Consider the following 20,004-nt stretch of genomic DNA (forward strand, 5'->3'; position numbering starts at 1 on the left):
GACTCCATCGGGGCTGTCAAGCTTCTGTTTGTTTAGTCGTTAGCAGGAGGCTAAGTGCCGTGCTAACGTTAGCAACTGTTAGCTCCCTAGGTAGATAGAAGGGCCTGCACCATACCACCAACAGCTCTAAATCCAGGGGGCAGTGAGTGTTAATGATCCTACTGTCGCAACACCATTCATTGTGTATGAACACACAAAGTCCCCCTCCTTTATTAAAATACTAGATCCATTGTGTAGTTTATATAGTTTATTGGAAAAAAATAGGTGATATGATTTAACAAGACAGAAGTACAGATACAAAATAATTTATTTGAAAGGACACTTTATTATTATAAAACCCCAAAAAATGGAAAAGAAATGCCATGTGCGAACACAGACAGAAGCACTCACACCTATTTACGGTACATGACCAACAATCAGTCAGTTAAGAGATATACTGTGTCGTTTCATAACAATTAGCTATAATGTCACCACTGCAGCTAACTATTTTGTTTTTTTTTCTCCCATGGGCACACCCTCATAAAACACATTAAGCCATGACAAGGGATAACACAATAGCATGAAACTCAAGAATTTAAACACATCAATTTTAAAGATCCTTTCCCCCAGATATGAAGTCCGAGTGAAAATATATTCTCAAATTTACCGTCACCTAACTAATTTTAACTGATATCCATTCATGATTCAAGTTTTCAAAAATAAGATGTAGTGTAATGCGTAAAGTTTTACAATGTGCTTAAATTAGCACCAACATCAATGGCCCCATATATTTTTCTATAGCTTGAAAATGAAATATGTTTACGCATACCAAATGATCACCTTGAATTGATAAGCAATTCTTTATGCAAAGATTTTGTTTTTAAAAGACGACCAAAAATGATCTAGCATTGGATATTGGTCAATGGCAAAGAAAGCACACTGTACAAAGTTTTGGTCTTCTAAGGGGGTCTTCCCTACCAAGTGGTCCCTTTTAAATTGTGAACACATTTAAAACCCTTATCAACACCCTGGATTTTTGTCAAAATAACCCTAATAGAAGTGGTACCTTTTCATCTGTACATACATTTTCATGCTGAAGGGATCAAGCTGTGTGAAGTTATCTGTGACCAAAACAGCTAAACTTTGATATTTCTGAGGCCTAAGTTTTTTCTTCCATTTACTAGGTGTTGGAGTGATTCTATGATTGGTGTCCTGTCACCGGTAGAGGTGTGATGGTAATAGGTGCAAAATAAGGCAGATGTAGAAGACCTTTGTCGTTTTGCAGTGTTGATGTACTGATAAAAATTAAGGGGGGAGAAAGCAGACCAAAGCAATAAAAGGAACCAAATCAATATCCTCTCCTTATTGAGCACTGACATCACTGCCGTACTTCAACATAATTGGCAGGGAAAAGGCCGTAAGCTCCTCTGCAAACACCGCGCCACCAGCCTTCGTCGATCATCTCAATGTTGGTGATGATGTCATCAGGGTCAAAAGAGATCTCGTCTTCACCAGCTAAAATGGAAATTTAAATTGTTAACAAATAAGACTATAATCAAAATACTGCAATCGTAAAATAAAATCCAACAGTAAAACACTACTTCTACAATGATGTCAACAGAGGCACTGTTGGTTTTAATTTTATATTAATAAACAATAATTTTGGATATATGGGCAAAGAGGACAAACTCATACAAGAGGTCAACAGAAAATCTATTTGTGATCCAATACAATAACCCATTATCAACAAAAAGGATCTTTTACCTTCCTCAAAACTTTCATATGACTTAGCATGAAAAAAAAATTGTTCATAATTTGGTTTATGAGGGTATACCATATTTTCATGACTATAAGGTGCACCGCACCTTCAATGAATGACACGTTTTAATTTTTCCATATATAAAGGCGCATCACATTGCAAGGCGCACTGCCGCTCTGCATTACACTGGTCTACCGCATCGCATTATACTGGTCTAAAGTAGAGGCTGGGGTTACATTATGCATCCACTAGATGCTGCTGCGCTAAAGGGAATGTCAACAAAACAGTTAGATCGGTCAGCCAAACTTTATTAATAGATTACAAATCAACTCTCTGACAACTCCTTTCATTCCCAACATGAATTAACAACTTTTTTTTTAAATTTTCTCTGAGGTTACAGTATTAGTATTTTTGTGACACAGCAATAGCATAATAACTGATGTTGAATAAGTGGGCGAATGCGGCATCGAACACGCACGTCTCCGTCTCACCAAAGTCGTCATTAATCGAGTAAGTAATTTCTGCCTGAAAGCCCCAACCACAGTTGAGACTTCCACTGGGAAGGACAGCGAACATAGAATTAATGTGCTAGATCGAGCTCAACCAAATTGAAACGCTGTTTTATATCTCTCTGCATTCACCGCGCACTGGAAATAGAGTCAGGGGCTGCTTGCCATAGTTGCGAGAGCTGTTGCAGCTGCTTCCAGATGTGTGTTTCCATATTTAAGCATTTGACTCAGTGTTTACCAACCTGTTTGAGCTGCGGCAAACTTTTTGCATTGAAAAAAATTCCAAGGCACACCACTAGCTGAAAATGTTCTAATTTAAAACTATGTCGCCGATATTTAGATTATAAAGTGGTCCCCATCAAAGTTTTATTATATTCAGTATTATAATAAAAAAAATGTCACACCAATCTAATGTCATCAAAGTTGATGCCTGCAGACCCCAAACAGCTTTCAGTTCGACTAATGTTAAAATAATTCATGCAGCGTTTTTTAACCTTCTTCTAATTTTGGACTTTTTCTCCCTATATTAGATAAAAAAAGTAAGAGACTTTACATCGCCGCGGCACACTGGTTGGGAAACACTGATATGACCAATCACAGCCATTAATTGTTGTCAGGGTCAGAAATCTAACTGGAAGCCTTCACAATCAGTTCTGCGGGGCCTAACATAAAATAAGTGTTGATAATACTTGCTTTACCGAATCAGATTTCAAGTTGGCTACACCAAGGCCTTTTTGCAGGCTAAGGAAACGTCAACATTTTCCCGAACTATGATTGGCTAGCAGTGGTGTACCGTCAGGGCTTTCAAGGCTTTCTCTGCTGACCTAAGAAATATCTGAATCATATATTATATTTTGTCCATCAATACTTATTGAATAATTCAAAATTGTCTGTTAGGTTCCTTTCATTGCTTTCCCCCTGATTGCACTGCTTCCAGTTTTGTGTTTTCATTTTGAAGCATTTAACCACATTTCAGCCATTATTTGTTGGTCAGAAATCTGCCTCAAGGCCTTTAGAATCAGTTCCGCGGGCTCTGCTGCATTAAACAAGCGTCGTTCGGTAACACTGTTGCTTTAACCAATCAGAATTTGGTTTGGGGACACCAAAGCCTCGCAGGCGTAGGGATACGTGATTGCCTTCTCGCAGTCGTAGGGAAAGGTCCGAAGCTAGCAAGCCTGTCACAACCGGGAAAAGGGTTTGTACGTCACAGCCCTAAATCGAATAAAAAATTATGCCAGAATACAACAGGACATGCTCGACTTTAAGCATTAGCTTCGATGGCGATAGAACAGAACTTTTTGATGGAACTGAAACGTACGGATAATCTGTACAACAGAGTCATTGAAATCTTCTTGAGGAAAAAAGATTCATTGAGTCTCGATTTAAAAGCTCATTCCACCTTGACGCTGTCATTGGCTGTCTCACAACAACCGTTCATTTTCTTCAACACATTGTCTGCTTTAACTCATTTATGCTTGGGGAAGCTGTAGCCGACTACCTCGACTTGAACGGCAGCCTTCGGTGGGTTAAATTGTGCTGCGGGTGCTGGCAATGGGCTGTGTTGTGAGTAATAAGGACGTTGACGAGTTAGTTGGTCGATGTGCACCAAAACGGAGACATGACTAAATGCAACGCTAGGTAATACACAAGGAATTCAACTGGGAGGCAGAACCACCATTGCAACTGGACAAATCAGGGAGAAAATAAACGGGGGAGAAACGAACTTTCCAACTTCCTGAAAAAAAAATCCTGAAAATTTGTTCACGAGTCATGCCCACTTTGACGATGTCCGTCTTTTGCATTTTAGAAACATTATTATAAGTCCTCAAAGGTTATCATCTTTGTAGTTTTTTTTTCTAAAATGTTCGTCATTCAGCACTGCAGAAGCAGGTAAGAACCAGTAGTGACTTACAAAATGGTGTAAAATTACATTTCAAAGAAATCCAAAAAAGATTATGCTTGTTGTTGATGAATGCGTTTGTTTGAATTCTTAATGTTGTGTTTATTAAATGTGTATTCATGTTTGTGTACTATCTCTATGTTGTATCTTTGGTAGCTTGCTCTTGTTCCCATATGTTTTATTTTAGAGAGTGATAACCATGCAACGAATTTGAGAATTTACATATAAAACTACTTCAGACTTTTTAAGTTACAAAAAAGTTGTGGAACCAATTCATTTTTTAAGTAGATGTATGACTGTATTTCAATTTTACGAGGATGTATCGCAGCTATAGCTACAGTAAAGGTTTTATAGCCAGAAAATAATTATTGAGGGTTGGATTGATTCAGACGCAAGACAACTGAAGGCCTAGGTGTGAAATGCACGGTCCGCCACTGGGTATTATTGTATGTGCTCTAACCTGCTTGGTAGTCATAGAGTGCCACCGCTGTTACCCCGGGGTCCTCGCCAATCTCGTAGTGTTGCTCCTCTGCAAAAAGAAATCATCACTCGTCAAAGACGCCAATTTTGGGAAGTAATAAGATATTTCTTGGCTACGAAAAATGCAACTACAGTGCCTTGTGAAAGCAATCGGCCCTTGAACCTTTCGCCACATTTCAGGCTACAATATAAAATTATTTTTTGTCAAAAATCTAAAATAATTGGGACACAAAATTGTGAAGTCGAATGGAATTTATTGGATATTTCCAAATTTAACAAATAAAAACCTGAAAAGTGGAGCGTCCAATACTATTCCTTGAGTTAATACCGGGACCGGACGGAAATAAATAAGCAGACATGTTCAAGTTAAGATTAAGTTATCAATGGAGACTCAGTTGTGACCTGTCCTGCTTAACTTGCATGTAGAGGCAAGAATATTATTAAAACTGGTTAAAGTTGTAGTCACTCATCAAATGTTATATCTGGCCAGATTCTATCACCATGAAGAGGATATTAGCTCATTTGATTTCCGAACAATAATCCTCCCACTTAAGTAATACTAAACAAATGTGTAAAAGTTAACTGACAGTATGAAACCATAACCAGGCCACAATGTTGTGCTTGGGACTATTAAAATAGAGCTCATGCGGTTTCTCAGATTTAACTGGCAACCTGTAAACTTTTGTTGTGCGATTGGGATTGATTCAAAACAAACCACTAACAAATATGCTTCCCTGGCATTGATTTTATGATTACAGCATGACAGTAGCAACAGTATCTTGTACGCGGGGAACACGAAGGTAATATGAGGTAAGAGATTTTCCCTCATAAAATTAAAACCAAATTTTTTTTTACCTTCAGCAGGGGTCTGATAAAGCACCTCTGGTTCTTCAAAGTGACCACCACTCTGTTGTTCCTGCTCATATTGTTGTCCTCCATTCTCATCAGCAGCATCATAGATTGCATCATCTCGATTCTAAAAAGATAAAACGGTATAGTTTTAGTTGCAGACAGTATGTTTTGCAAAGCAAAGGTGTCAGTCATATTGTTCAGATGGATGAAAATCTACACCCACACCGGCCCTCTGTGAACTTATTTCCTAATTTCTGTTTAGAAATTGAAAATGTGGCAGGTGCTCATCACTCATCTTGATGGCAGGAAAAAAAACAGTAAATTTGGATTGAAACGGACCATAATTATTGTATTTGTACTAAACATATTAGAATAAGTATGTATAAGAGGCGAGCGGCTCGGGTATGAGTGGTTAGCATGTTGGCCTCACAGCTCTGGGGTCCTGGGTTCGTACCCAGGTCGGTCAATCAGTGTAGAGTATGCCTGTTCTCCCTGGGCCTGTGTAGGTTTTCTCCAGGTACCTCCCACATTCCAAAAACATGCATGGTAGGTTGACTGGACAATCTAAATTGCCCCTGTGCGAGTACGAGTGTGAATGATTGTCCGTCTCCTCGTGCCCTGCGATCGGCTGGCCACCGATTTACGGCGTCCCCCGCCTCAGGCCCGAAGTCGGCTGTGACAGGCTCCAGCACCCCCAGTGACCCTAATGAGAATAAAGCGGCTCAGAAAATGAATTAATGAATTAGTCATGCCTCTAGGTACGAAAATTCAATCTCAATTTTTTACAAATAAAACGACAACGGGTTGTGGCCCAGTCTAAGTCCAATCTATTGAAATCAGTTCAGTACCACATGTCTGACTTTAAATTCAAATAATCAGTTTCCTTGTCATTTTATTTATAACTTCTATCGCATTCCGTTAAAATATAACTGACTTGACAAGGCTGTCTAAGATACATTTCTCTGTGATACAAACTGCAAGATCATTGCAACATCAAGGGGAAAATTTTTGGCAGTAGATGAATTAGATACAATTCAAAGTTACTCATTCATGATAATGAACAAGAGCTTGACAATGTACTCTGAAGCTCACCTCGTATCTTGAAGAAAAGGCAGGCTGCTCAACTGGAGTTGGGCTAGGACTCGCCACAACAGGAACCGGAGAGGGAGTTTTGGCCTGCATTTCCATTCGACTTCGCGCCTCCTCCTGCTCCTGTCTCTCTTTGGCTTGACGGCGTGCTCGCTCATCTTCAGCTCTTCTTCTGTCTTCTTCTTCCTTCTGCCTGGCAATATTCTCAAATTGGGCCTTAATACTTCCTGTGCTGCTGCCTGCTGGATGAGAGGAAACATTGTAGAAATTAGGTCAGGGAAGGCGATTTGAAAACGATTTGGTCACCATTTATCAACTCGCCATCTAGCATTTTCCAGTGTCGCCATCTATCAAACTCATTTATATTCTATCCAACTGAAGGCAAGCCGGTGGCTTGGTGGTTAGCATGTCGGCCTCATTCTCTATTATCTTGCCTTACATCTTCATTATGATTCACAACAAATGACTTTGGTCAGATGAACAAGTCATATTTGACCGATTATTTCTATATTAAATTTAGATTGCTGAAAACACTTGGTGCCCTGGTGTCAGAGTGGTTGAGGTGAAGTGCGCCATGCAAAATTCACCCAACACAAAACCGTGAAAGGGGTCAAATCTGGGGTCAAGCCCAGGTTGGTCCACCTGTGTGGAGTTTGCATGTTCTCCCCAGGCCTGCGTGGGTATTCTCCAGATAATCCAGTTTCCTCCCCAAAGACATGTATGATAGGTTGATTGGACGCTAAATTGCCCCTATGTATGGGTGTAAGTGTGAATGGTAGTCTGTGTCCTTGTGCCCCAAGATCGCTGGCCACCGATACAGGGTGTCCCCCAGCTTTGGGCCGAAGTCAGCTGGAGTAGGCTCCAGCAGCCCCTGCGACGCTAGTGAGGATAAAGTGTTTCAGAAAATGAATGAATGAAGTTGAATAATGATTTTCATGTATGAATGGGCAAATTGGTAAATGTTTTTTCTTTCATTTATTCATCCATCTTCTGTACCACTTATCCTTACAAGGCTTACAAGGGGCCTTGCCTGAAACCTAATACAGTGGTACCTCGAGATACAAGCTTATTTCGTTCCGGGACTGAGCTCGTATGTTGATATTCTCGTAACTCGAACAAACGTTTCCTATTGAAATGATCTAAAAACAAATTAATTTGTTCCAACCCTCTGAAAAAAACACCAAAAACAGGATATTGGATTGGTAAGTGTTTTATTTGTTGTAACTCGTCATCTACTAACAAAGTAAGACATAACTAGTGGTTTGATATTATTAAAATGTGTTTAATAGTACTAAAATTATACTAAACTTAATTGTAACTTTGTATTAAAGTTTGATACCTTTCTTCTCCCGGGTTGGCTCTAGTATTTGCCCCGCCTCCACCCTGACTTTCACTATCGATGGGCTGTTAGCTTTTGTATGCTCTTCAAAATATTCCAAAAATGATGCACACAAATGTCCTCACAATAGGATAACGCAGGACCACTTGCCAATGAGAAGTAATATATACTCCTCGTATTAGCGATCGCTCCGTATTTTGCGCTGAGTAACGGAAAAAAAAAACAATGAAAAAAAATGCAACGCTCCGCCCAGTGCTCTACATACACATAAGAGATGTGGTTAAAAAGCATTCTATAGCTTCATCAAAAGTAGAGACTTGGGGTTAGATTTGAACTGTACAAATAATTTGACGTAAAATAAACATTTTATTTATTTTGTTTGCCTTATTGATAGTTACCCAACCAAAAAATCCATACACACTTTAAAAAATGCAACGCTCCGCCCAGTGCTCGCAGAGACATTACAAAGAGGGAGTTGCGACCAGAGACATTACACGAGGGAGTTGCGGGGAGAAAGCTAGTGCCCCTGATGTTCTTTTGAGCAGCCAACGAGAAGTGATATATACCTCGTATTAGCAATCGCTCCGTATTTTGTGCGAGTGACGGAACAAAATCACTGAAAACAATGCAGCGCTCCGCCCAGTGCTCGTAGATACCTGTTATACATGAAAGAGATGCGCCAAAAAAGACTGCGCTCAAATCCTAAACAGCCGCTCGTGTCTTGGCCACCTGGCTTTCTCGTATCTGGAGATAATTATTTGCTCGAAATTTTACCTGTTTCTCAAATTGCTCGTATGTCGGGGTGCTCATATGTCGTACCACTGTACTGTCATTCTTCACCACTTTGCAGCATAAACATTCACGACTTTAGTACATCGTTTTTTTTAAATTCAAAATATTAACATTTACAGGGATCAAACTGCGCAGAAGAATGTAAATTTCACCGGAGATGAATAACACTCCGCATAATATAAAGAGAGAAGGATAGTGCCTTTTAAGTTTTGTGTCGAGTGAATTTTGCATGCCGCACATCACCTCAACCACTCGGACACCAGGGCACTAGGCGTTTTCAGCGTTCTAGATTTAATATAGAAATTATTGGTCAAATATGACTTGTTCATCTGACCAAAGTCATTTGTTGTGGATCATAATGAAAATGTACGGTAAGATAATAGAGAATGAGTGTGTTTTTTCCTAAATATGTTCATGTTTAATTGTTTTTTGGGGGGTGGTTAGTGTAAAATAAATTTAAAAGTATTTAAGATAGAAGTTACAATGAATGCAGTATGGTCTTCTTAAATCCTCTCAGGGACTACAAAGTGGGACCAAACATGCCACACAAGATTGGTCAGTAAATGACACAACCTCAACCAAATATACTATTACAGTGTTCCCCCGCTACTTCGCAGTTCAGCTACCGCGGACTCAGAGCTTCGCGGATTTTTTTTTGGGGGGGGGGGGGGGGGGGATACAAATATTACATTGAAACAACATATTTTACAGTTTTTTTTGGTTATAACATGAATTTCACTCTCTCTACCCGTAATCTGTATGGTGTACTGTATACAGGGGGGTAAAAATATATATATTTTTTTTAAATATAAAAAAAAAAATTGCAATTAAATTCAAATTAAGCATTTTTGAAGGGGAATCCCTACTTTGCGGAAATTCACTTATCGCGGGTGGTCACGGTCCCCATTAACCGCGATAACCGAGGGAACACTATTTGATTAATGAGTAAATTGAATATCCATTTTATTTCCAACCGTGTTTTTGATTCACAGATACATACATTTCAAATGAATTTCTAATATTTTATGTAATGCACAAAGAAAGGGTGGTTAGCACATGGCCCTCAGTTTAAAGGTTGAATCTTTGGCCCTGGCTGGTGTGTGTGTGTGTGTGTGTATATATACATAGAGTTTTTCATGTTCTCCATGTGAGTTTTCTCCAGCTTACTACAGTTTGCCTCCCACATAAAACACTTAAATCATGCACAGTAGGCTGAATGAACTCTCTAAATTGTCTATACATAAAAGTGTGTGCATGAATGGTTGTTTGTGTCGTTGTGCCGTGCGGTTGGTTGGCAACCAATTCAGGGTGTACCCCGCAGTTACTGGGATAGGCTCCAGCACCACGGCTACCCTCGTGAGGATAATCAGCATGGAAAATGAATGAATTATCAGGTTTTGCCCCGATTAACTTAGTCACCCCTCTTATCTGTCAACAGCTAATTCTCATGGTTTCACACTTCTGAATTAATGAACAAATGAAACTCGTATGATTGAGTGGAAAATACTTGGGCAGTGGATTGTCAGACAGGAAAATTACGAGGGTATGCTCACCAGCCTCCACAGGTTTGACTTTCTGGTAAGAAGATTTGGGCTTCTCAACATCTTCAAACGTACCAGCACTCTGTCAGGGGGAAACAAATGAAACATGTACTGGACAGTACCAAAAAGTGCACACAACAATATATACTAGAATTATAGTATCTACCTTGTCCATCCGGTCATTCTGGACACCAAATTTCCCTCCAAAACCTTTCGCGTAATCTGAGGGAGGAGAAAAGGTTAAATGGCAATATTTATTGTGAAGAGTCAGTTCGGCCACAGAGGGGGATCCAAGTATGTTTTGCAAATTCCAATTTTCTGTACAGCTAAACACCCACTACGGTCAGAGCATTAACAATTTGATTGCATGATCATCTTTTCCATTCAAAGTAGTCAATGTCATTTTGCAAGAGTTTCAACTAGACTTAGGTTGAATTAATTTGACCAACAGAACAAAATCTGGATCAAAACAACTGGCTGATGGACATATGCAAACCTGTGGAAAGGAAGAACAGAAAAATGCTATGCAGTTGGAAGGGCAATCTTCAAATCCAGGAGTGTTGGAACTCAGTCATTTTGAATATGCTGCAAACTGAAGCTAAGCCATGTTTCTCGTCTCATTGATCAGCATCAATAAAAATGCAGGGTATACACCAAACCAAGTTTAATACAAAGTTGTGCACTGAGCCAAAATAAAGATATAATCATCGTACCAGTGATTGAAATTGCAGGAGAGAGAAACAATAGAATGTATAGTAGAATAGACACAAACAATGTTCCATTAGTGGCCATATACATTATATTTCATACGTAAAGTTTGAGGAATGAGATTTTCACTTGAAAAACAAATCTTAATGATTTAAATTTTCGAGGGACCTATAAAGGTTTTAAATTTAAAGAATGTCCTTTTGCGTTAATGTATTTAGTAGTGTGGGGTTGGCAAGCATGCACTGACTCAATCAAATGAAAGAATCGTTGTTCAACGGAAAACAAAATATTAATTCCTTATGGTCAGCAATAAAATATATAGCAAGGATTTTTGAATATTTCCAAAATTTGTTTCGCCAAACCAAATTTAAGATTGAATCAGGCAGAAGCACATTTGATGCACAAAGGACCAGTTGATGGTTCCAAAATGGGAAGCAAAAGTTGTAGGTATTAAGGAAGTGATTTGTGCCCTTTTGTGAGCCATGCTTGGCAAGATTCTCTTTGTAGTCATAGCTCAGGGCTCTTTGGTCCTGCCTCTCCACCTCTATCCCATATAGCCCTCCAAACGCACACTTATGGTCTGTACCATAACACACAAAAACAGAGTATGCACAAACAAAGAGATGGCAAGCAATGGCTCACCTTACAAGATTGATACACAATCGAGTGATGGAAAGTTGAATAACATTTAGTCCTGACATTGCTAATGAGATCATGCATTCTTGAATTAACTACTGGTTGTATTTTATTTATTTATAAATATTTCCCATAATTGTGCTCATTGCTACGCACATCACACGATTTATACAGGGGGAATTGGGCTTCCTCGTGGCCTAGGGCTGGCTGTACTTCCAGCAACCCAGCTTACCCAACAAATAAGGAAGTATCGAATGAAATCAAGAACTATTCTTAACAGGTTTAAAAGCATTTCAAGATTCCATATACTATTCTTTAAGCTGTGAATGAAGCATCGAGTAATGAACGTCGAGCTGAAACAATACCCCAGCGGTTCAGCGGGCTTCATTTTGCTCGACAATACTATGTATTAGTGAATGACACGATGTGCCCGAGTCACTGAAAGTGACATAACATACAGCAAACAACCCATTTCACTTTCTTAGTTCTCCTTTTAGATTTTATTGAGGAAACAATTTTCCTTTAAAAGACTATTGGTCACAGCCAAAGGGTGACATGAAAGTCAGATGCAATTGAGGATGTAATTGTTCAACTGGGGGCTTGATTACCGACGAGATATATTCATGCAAAGAAAAAACCTTCAAATTGCATTTTTTTTATTTATAAAATGTAATTTTATACCCACCTTTGTGAATTGATAGTAGTTTCCACCGGTATTTGTTTAAAGTAGAAAGTGTCTTTGATCATTTCATTAAATATATCAACATGGTGGGCTGAATTTAGTTTATTTTATCCATCCATTGGTCCAGATATAGATATGTATGATCATGCAGCAGTCCTGAACGCAGACTACGAAGTCATCGCAATTTTTAAATAAAAAATATAGTACCTTTCTGGGACTCATGAAGTTGCACTTTCTCCTGGTGGTCCCATCCCAGAGCAGATTTATCCTGACGGTCTGTCTGCACTCCAAATTTGCCTCCAAAACCTTTAACATAGTCTGGAGAAACACAGACGATGTCAACACGTTTCCACTCATCAAAAAGTGGTTCAAGTGGAATTTTACTGGTACTGAATGAGTTAAAAGGCAAAAGAGAAGTTCATTTGACAAGTTGTAAGTTATTGTACATTACCAATGATAGGAGTTTACAGAAAATGTTAAAATGACCGGACAATCAGAAAATACTGCCCCTAGCGCTGGTCCAACGAATAATGTCAATAAATAAATATAAAAGGTTCCCAAAAGCATTTCCTTATTTTCATAGTACGGTGAAACCACAGTCTATACCTGCCTACTACGACAGTAAAATATTTTAAAAATATGTCAGACAAGCCGCTACAGGATTTTTCTTGTGCCGTGCTTCAGCACCCGGACAAGTCTGGACACAAATTATCTAGGCACACAAAATAAGCCATTAGCAATGCCCTTTGCAGCAAGGAATAGATCTACTAAATCTGAATTTTAAAGCTTGATTAAAAACAAAAAAAAAAAGTACTAATCATTGAAAGACTGAAAATAATCTTTCGCATCAATTGTCCCGCATTCTTAATGTGTCACATAACTGACTCAAATACCCAAAATGTATTCTGTAAAAACATTTTAAAAATTTATTTAAATATTCTCTATGGATTAAATTGTAAAATTACACGCGTCATTAAATTCACAGAAAACTTAATGGATTCCATGTCAGCATTGCAAAAACACGGCATTCAGGCTTCCCGTTTTTAGGTTATCTCTTTTTGAAATTACTTTTTCAAGCAGGATGGCAAAATATAGATTGGGTCAAATGGCTTAAATGTTAGTATACAGACAATATGAAATTGGCTAGTGTCAAATTTGCGCAACGTTACCAACCTTTCTGTGACTCGTGTCTCTCGGTTTTGCCCTGGTATTCAAAGCCCACAGCACTCTTATCCACTTTGTCGGTCTCCACACCAAATTTCCCACCAAAACCCTTACTATAATCTGCCAATGGCAGAAGGGATACAAGGGAAAAACAGACCAATTAAAATGGTGTGACACTTGGGGCCTACATTTTAAGGTAAAGTGTTGAATGGTATTGTTATAGTTGGAACATGGCTATGTTGAAGTTTGACTTGAATGAAAACAAACCCTTCTGGGACTCATGTTTCTCTGTTTTTCCTTGGTAATCAAAACCCACTGCACTCTGGTCAACACGATCTGCCTGTACACCATATTTCCCTCCAAATCCAGCATTGTAGTCTGCACAGAGAGCAAATAGAATAGTTTCATGGTCAGCATGATGCAGAACAGCAGCATCAGTCACATTCATACACTCATTATTCATACTGCTTATCCTCATGAGATTCACAGTGACGCTGGAACCTATCCCAGATTATTATGGATGGTAGACAGGCTACACCTTGAAATGGTTCATTGCAGGGCACAATTAGACAAACAATATTTCTTGCACACAATTTTGATTTTAAATTTGGGATATTGTTTTTAATTAGTCATCACTTTCTGAAAATTCAAATGCTGCTTTTCTGTTTTGATCAAAATAGAGGATAAATTCCAACAAGCGACCACAAAATGATGCCATGGATTCTAAATGTGGATTACTTATCGCCTTCGTTTAAACATCACAGAATACTGTGTTCTACAGCTACATGAACACAGAACTATTATATCTTCTTGAGTTAAGATAAGTCGTAAACAACATTGTTATACGTCTCTGGTAGTGAATTAGATGAGGAAGCTGCTCTTCTATAGTCACTCGTCAAAGAAACAATTTGATGTAGAGGAAAGGGGCACACAAAGGGAAAGCTTTGGTTGCATGCTAAATGATGAAGAAATTTGGGTCCTTTCAACCTCTGGTGCAGTTCACGCAGTACAATGTACGGTAAACAAAGAGAGTGGATGAATAAACTGATAAATGAGGCTGGCCGAAGCATGCAATGTGCCGGTTAAAGCCCATCTGGTTACCTTTCTGTGAAGCATGTTTCTCCGTCTTCCCAGCATACTCAAACCCAACCGCCGACTACAAGAAAATAATTAGAAAAATTTGGTCAGCAAAGTAAGTAATAATGGCAGACGAAGAAGAATAATAAAAGCCAGACAAAGTTGGTGAAGCTCTTTGCACTCCTCTTTGAAGGAAAAGGAATAACAGGTACAGAGAAAAAAAAAACCTCAAAGCAGCACACTAGACACAAGTAGGGACGTGGACGCCATATACAGGTGTTGGACAGGGGATCCAGCCTGAGAGATAAAGGGAGTCGCAGCAACATGGTGAAATACATAATCACACATCGTTGCGCCACTACTGGGGTGATGGATCACAGAGAAGATTTAAATACCAGAAGAACTAGAATCAGTGTTCGTCTACATTTTTCATGGCCAAATTCAAACCCTTTTAAAGCACTTACAGGACCAATTTGCCAGCACCGTAAAATGACAATACTACTCTATTTGTATATATTTTTTTGTTAAACTCTGTAATACGCACGCATGGATTCAAACGCACTTCAGTGTTGCAGCTAGGCAACAATAATTATGAACTCAGCAAGATAATTTTTTTTCTCTATACATATATTTATATATTAATAGTAGAGGTAAGATTAGGCCGGAATAATCCGGCCCGACGTGACCAGTCCCGCGGGTATTAATTTTCGGCCCAGCCCAAGCAATTAACTTGATTTGCAGGCCCGAGCCCGAAACGAATCCGAAATGTCATATTTTATTTGTGAGGACTCGGGACTCCCAACCCAAGTCAGGAGATTTATTTAATTTATTTAATTTATTTTTTTGTACAAATAAAAACCTGTCTTTTGTAATGAAATATAAGTTAAACAAGAATGTATGAACTTTTAATTTTTTTATATAATAAGAGATGTTTGACGATCATCTCTGTTGCTAGTTGTTTTAATACCTACTCAGCATCGAGGTGCCAATCTTTCTGATCGCGTATGAAAGAAAAGCGGAACATTGACTACATTCAGCAAAGCCAACGCATGTTTCTGTGACTTATTCAACAATCAATTTGAAGCTTTTCCGAACCTCAGCGTTACTGGTGGGTGTTTGTCTTTTCAGTTCTCCTGTCTTTAGTTTATCCTTAACTCCCGGCTCCAAGTCAAAATCGATGCACTTGCGGAAGGGAAGACTATTAAGAGGGCAGCGTTCATGTGACGTGCGCAGAACATGCTGTGGCTCTGTGGCTCCTGTTTAGTAGTTAAACTATTTACAAGTATTCCTTAGTTTAGTATCCACACATGATTTTAATAGACAATTTTAAAAACTTTTTAGAAGGTTTTAGAACCCGAGGTAATGATTGACATTTTGGAAATTCGGGTCGGGTCCTGTTCGGGCTTAAGATCTTACCTCTAATTAACAGAAATCAATTCGATACCAATCGTGTTAGAAACAGAAAATACCTGGTCGACACGATCAGCTTGAACTCCAAACTTCCCCCCGAAGCCCTTGGCATTATCAGTTTGGGAGCAGTGTTTTGAAAGCTTGCTCTGGTATTCATGTCCTACAGCAGACTGTTCAAAACACAAAGACATTATCAGAACACAAAAACAAAGTACAGTGATACGTCCACTTACGAATGTCTCTGCATAAAAACTTCAGGTTAAGAAATGCCTTAATGTGAAAATGTTGTCTCTGGATACTGAACAAATTCAAGTGACCAAACGCAAAGTATCAAACCTTCAAACATTCCCGAAACGATGTAGCCGCCTGCATTTTATTTTGAAATTGGCATGATAGAGTTCCCATCCCTTTTTCTATTATTTATTGCTCGGGTGTGTTAAAAGAATAAGTGTGCTATATTATGAAAATGTACACGAGTTGTGCTGCCTCATGTCTGGTGTACGCATTCCTTGTACATTTAGAAAAATTATGACAAGTTGTCAAAGACAATCGTCATTCCATGGATATAATTATAACATTTTCTCAGTTTGCCTCCTCCCTCACACACCACCAACTTTTCTTTGAAAGACATTTGGTCTTCCACCCTAATAGAAAGTCTTTGCATGTCTTATTAATTCTAATGGCTAAATAATGTTTTTCTCTTGTTTGTCTCTCTCATTCTTCATACAGAATTGGTATACTTCTAACATTGCTAAAGGGTTTATGGAGTAATAAAGGTAACTTATGACATTTACATGAGAAATATAATTACTTGTGAAAAATTCAAGTTACAAAACCACTTCTTTAACAAATTATTTTCGTAAGTAGAGGCCCCACTGTACTACAAATTAAGAGGAAGTTGTTAGCAGTGGCAACATCTGACTCATCAAAACTCCACATGCACACAATGAAGCATTGCTCACTCATCAGATTCATGCTGCTTTGCTTGTACAGAACACCGATCGCTTGCCAGGTAAATCATGTGAAACGATGGAACGAAGTTTCCAATGGGTTATCTATCAGTGGATGAAGCTATTAACCTCAGCCAAGAAACGATTGAACTTTCTATTACAGTAATACCTTGACATACGAGTGTCCCAACATACAAGATATTTAACATACGAGGAAAATTTAGAGCAAATTTTTGCCCTGAGATACGAGACAAAAAAATTGGACATACGATGCTGCTGCTAGGTGATGCTTTTCAAGCTGTGCAGTGATATTCATGACGAGTAGAAGGCTTCTTTTAATATGGATAAATGAGAAACGGCTGGCGGAATCTACAAGGACTTGAAAGTAAAGCAAGAGCTGAGAAAGGGGAGACTTAGGCACCAGTGGAAACCTTCAAAGCAAGTCATGGCTGGTTTGATAACTTTGAAAAACGAACTAGGGATACACTCGGTTATGAGGTACGGTGAAGCAGCTAGTTCCGGCTCAAAAGCTGTGACGGAATACATAAACACTTTTGCCTCCATTATAGCACAAGTTTAGACACATTTTTAAGTGTATGTATAGTTCTAGCGAAGTACATCCAAGTTCAATTTAAAGTTTATGTTATGTTACGTAGTGTCACGAGCTGAACGTGTTGCCGTCAAGTCTCTCTCCTGCCCTTTCTCTCTTCTCCGCCGCAAATATTGCCGTTATTCACTACCATGAGTCTCAAAAGGTAAGAACTTCATACAGTACTGTACAAAAATGTGACATTTTATTGCAGATCATAACCACTAGATAGAAATGTGTTTTCTTTGTGATTGCAGATGGTGAATTTGAACAATTAAAAACATGTTTTTCCATTGAAATATCCTATTTTTAGGTGTGGTTGGGAACGGATTAATTTGTATTTATTTGGTATTTTATATGGGAAAAATTGATTTGAGATGCGAGTGAATTGACATACGAGCTCGGTCCCGGAAAGAATTAAGCTCATATCTCAAGGTACTACTGCATAGCTGTCAGCACACGACCACCCCTCCACCCACCTCCCATCCTCCACCTCTACCTTGTCCATGCGGTCCTGCTGCACCCCAAATTTTCCTCCATATCCATGCGAGGCCTTGGGCATGTTGTTGAGCTCCTGCTGTTTCAAACTTGTGTGCTCTGTTGACACGGTTTCACGCAGATGGTGGATACTAGGAGGTATGGCAAAATATTGATCAGGTGAATATTACACAATATTTTGGAGACCATTTTTAAAAAATGGCGCCGTTATTTTATATATGAACCAACAGGTTTATATCAAATTTTCAATTACTCAAGTGGCAGTGTACAAAGATGTTTTTACTACTTTTTCATATTGTATAAATGTTTGTTTTGAACACAAGAAATCTCCCGCTAAGCACTCCATCACTGCGTCACCCATATTCGATGATATTTTCAGTACTTGCTGCAGATGAATAAAGGTGGGCCATAGTTTGGACACCACTGCTATAGAGAATAGTAGCAGCTCAATGCCCATTTCCCCAACTGATCTATGTCAATACTTTGGCATTCTCGCCTTTTCTGTCATTACGGCGGTGGACTTCAACATTTTCATAGATTGATTTTTATTGTTGGTTGTATTATCATATCATGAGCTAATCATTACTGCGAGCATTGCATCATAGTGGATACTATTCTAATAAGAGAATTGGTAGATCGTGTGAAAACGAAAAAGACTCTCACTTTATGTGTTCCTGATGTCCTGAACCAGCGACTGTCTTGGCCCCCCAACGCTGCTCCTTCTCGGATACATCGTTCTGAAAAAAAGGAAAAAAAGAAGAAATGAATATTGTAACATAAAACAAACAGTTGTGTTGCATTCCAAAAAACCTCAAAATCAGGGTCAGTTTCCCAGTCATCACCACCATCATCTATAGTCATCTTGACTGACTGCCCTGCTGCTGCCTTCCACATCTTTAGTGAACCCTTGTCAAACACACAGGAATGTACTGCACTCTATGAAAAAACAGAGAATATTAAAAATATATTCATCCTGTATTAGATATATACATCCCATCTACTACATGAAGAAATGTAGTTCCAGATAATGCTAAGTCGATGAGCTCGCACTGACCAGGAAACAGTGTTGGATACATAGCTTCACAAAACCACCACACCCTTTTTCAAATCCCAAATTAACCCATAATGTGTGTCAGTTTCGCAAACTGAATTTAAAGTATAATTCACATTTCTGCCGACGTTGACGAAATATTTCGCCGTGTTGCCTGAAATGTTCGCTAGGTACTTTTGACACGGATTTTTTTCTCATTTGTTACGAATTTAAAAATTGTACAAATTCCCAAATGCTTATGTCGTGACACTGACAGTGAGATGTGAATTTTGCGTGGCCTTATATAGATCGGTTATTGAATAGTGAATGTGTTGACTCGCAGCTCTGAAATGTGTTTTATGTGCTGGAGTTGCGGAATTGTGTGTCTGCGGTATTTCCTGCTACAGAATTCCACTCAGTTAGCAGCTTAGGCTAGCACACAAACTGAGATGAACGAGTCGGCTGGGTGAAGACATTTTCTAATCAATCGAATAATTCCACGCTCACCGTCCCCTACCTATAGAACTCGGTCCAGAATCCAGTTACTCGGGCGTCCAGGCAAATATTACGTACTGTGTTCTCGTCCTTCTCATAGATAGGAAGGAACGCTCGCTTTGGGATCTTCCTGTCCTCCCACTTATCCCGTTCTCAGGCGCGATGACGTTGCAAAATGGGCGTTTTTATTCTCCTTTTCTGTTATGGTCTCTTTGGGAGGGGGTTATGACAGGGATAAATAATGATAAGATGCAATTTTTACTTACCCAAACTAGTCCTTTCGTCTTGTTAATTGTTCCATGCAAAATGTTTCTCAAATGTTTTTATTACACTCGAATAAGAGAATATATTGATTATTATAGTATAAGTGGTAATCATGTTGGCCTCACAATAGAAGACCTGGGTTCAAATCCAAGTCAATCCACCTGAGTTGAGTTTGCATGTTATCCTGGGCCTGCGTGGGTTTTCTCTGGGTACTCCAGTTTTCTGCCACATTCCACAGACATGCATTGTAGGCTGATTGGC

At 39.0% G+C, this 20,004-nt stretch overlaps 1 protein-coding gene across 5 annotated transcripts; it reads right to left on the reverse strand.

The window, feature by feature from the left end:
- Positions 1-229: 229 nt before the first annotated feature.
- Positions 230-19,666, reverse strand: LOC144194727 (src substrate cortactin-like). 5 transcript variants are annotated; one of them, XM_077713973.1, is made up of 15 exons: positions 19,558-19,666; positions 18,765-18,890; positions 18,618-18,691; positions 17,956-18,085; positions 15,977-16,087; positions 14,532-14,586; positions 13,698-13,808; positions 13,440-13,550; positions 12,474-12,584; positions 10,407-10,462; positions 10,253-10,322; positions 6,572-6,810; positions 5,483-5,603; positions 4,608-4,676; positions 230-1,494 (listed from the first exon to the last, which is right to left on the reverse strand). In XM_077713973.1, exons 2-15 carry the CDS (start codon positions 18,846-18,848, stop codon positions 1,358-1,360), a joined length of 1,479 nt encoding a protein of 492 aa, XP_077570099.1. In that variant the 5' UTR covers positions 18,849-18,890; positions 19,558-19,666; the 3' UTR covers positions 230-1,357. The 5 variants fall into 5 exon arrangements, with proteins under 5 accessions (XP_077570099.1, XP_077570100.1, XP_077570097.1 ...); XM_077713974.1 differs by having other exon boundaries at positions 6,572-6,807; positions 19,502-19,647; XM_077713971.1 differs by having other exon boundaries at positions 19,502-19,647.
- Positions 19,667-20,004: the final 338 nt, after the last annotated feature.

The sequence above is a fragment of the Stigmatopora nigra genome, chromosome 3 (assembly GCF_051989575.1).
Source record: "Stigmatopora nigra isolate UIUO_SnigA chromosome 3, RoL_Snig_1.1, whole genome shotgun sequence".
Taxonomy (NCBI): domain Eukaryota; kingdom Metazoa; phylum Chordata; class Actinopteri; order Syngnathiformes; family Syngnathidae; genus Stigmatopora; species Stigmatopora nigra.

Bases quoted from the DNA above. Each gene is read 5' to 3' on its own strand.
- LOC144194727 (XM_077713973.1), bottom strand. From the start codon at position 18,848: ATGTGGAAGGCAGCAGCAGGGCAGTCAGTCAAGATGACTATAGATGAT. The intron at 16,088-17,955 runs GTAGAGGTGGAG...TGTTTTGAACAG, and splicing joins AGCAGGACCGCATGGACAAG to TCTGCTGTAGGACATGAATA. The intron at 13,809-14,531 runs GTAACCAGATGG...CTCTCTGTGCAG, and splicing joins GAAACATGCTTCACAGAAAG to ACTACAATGCTGGATTTGGA.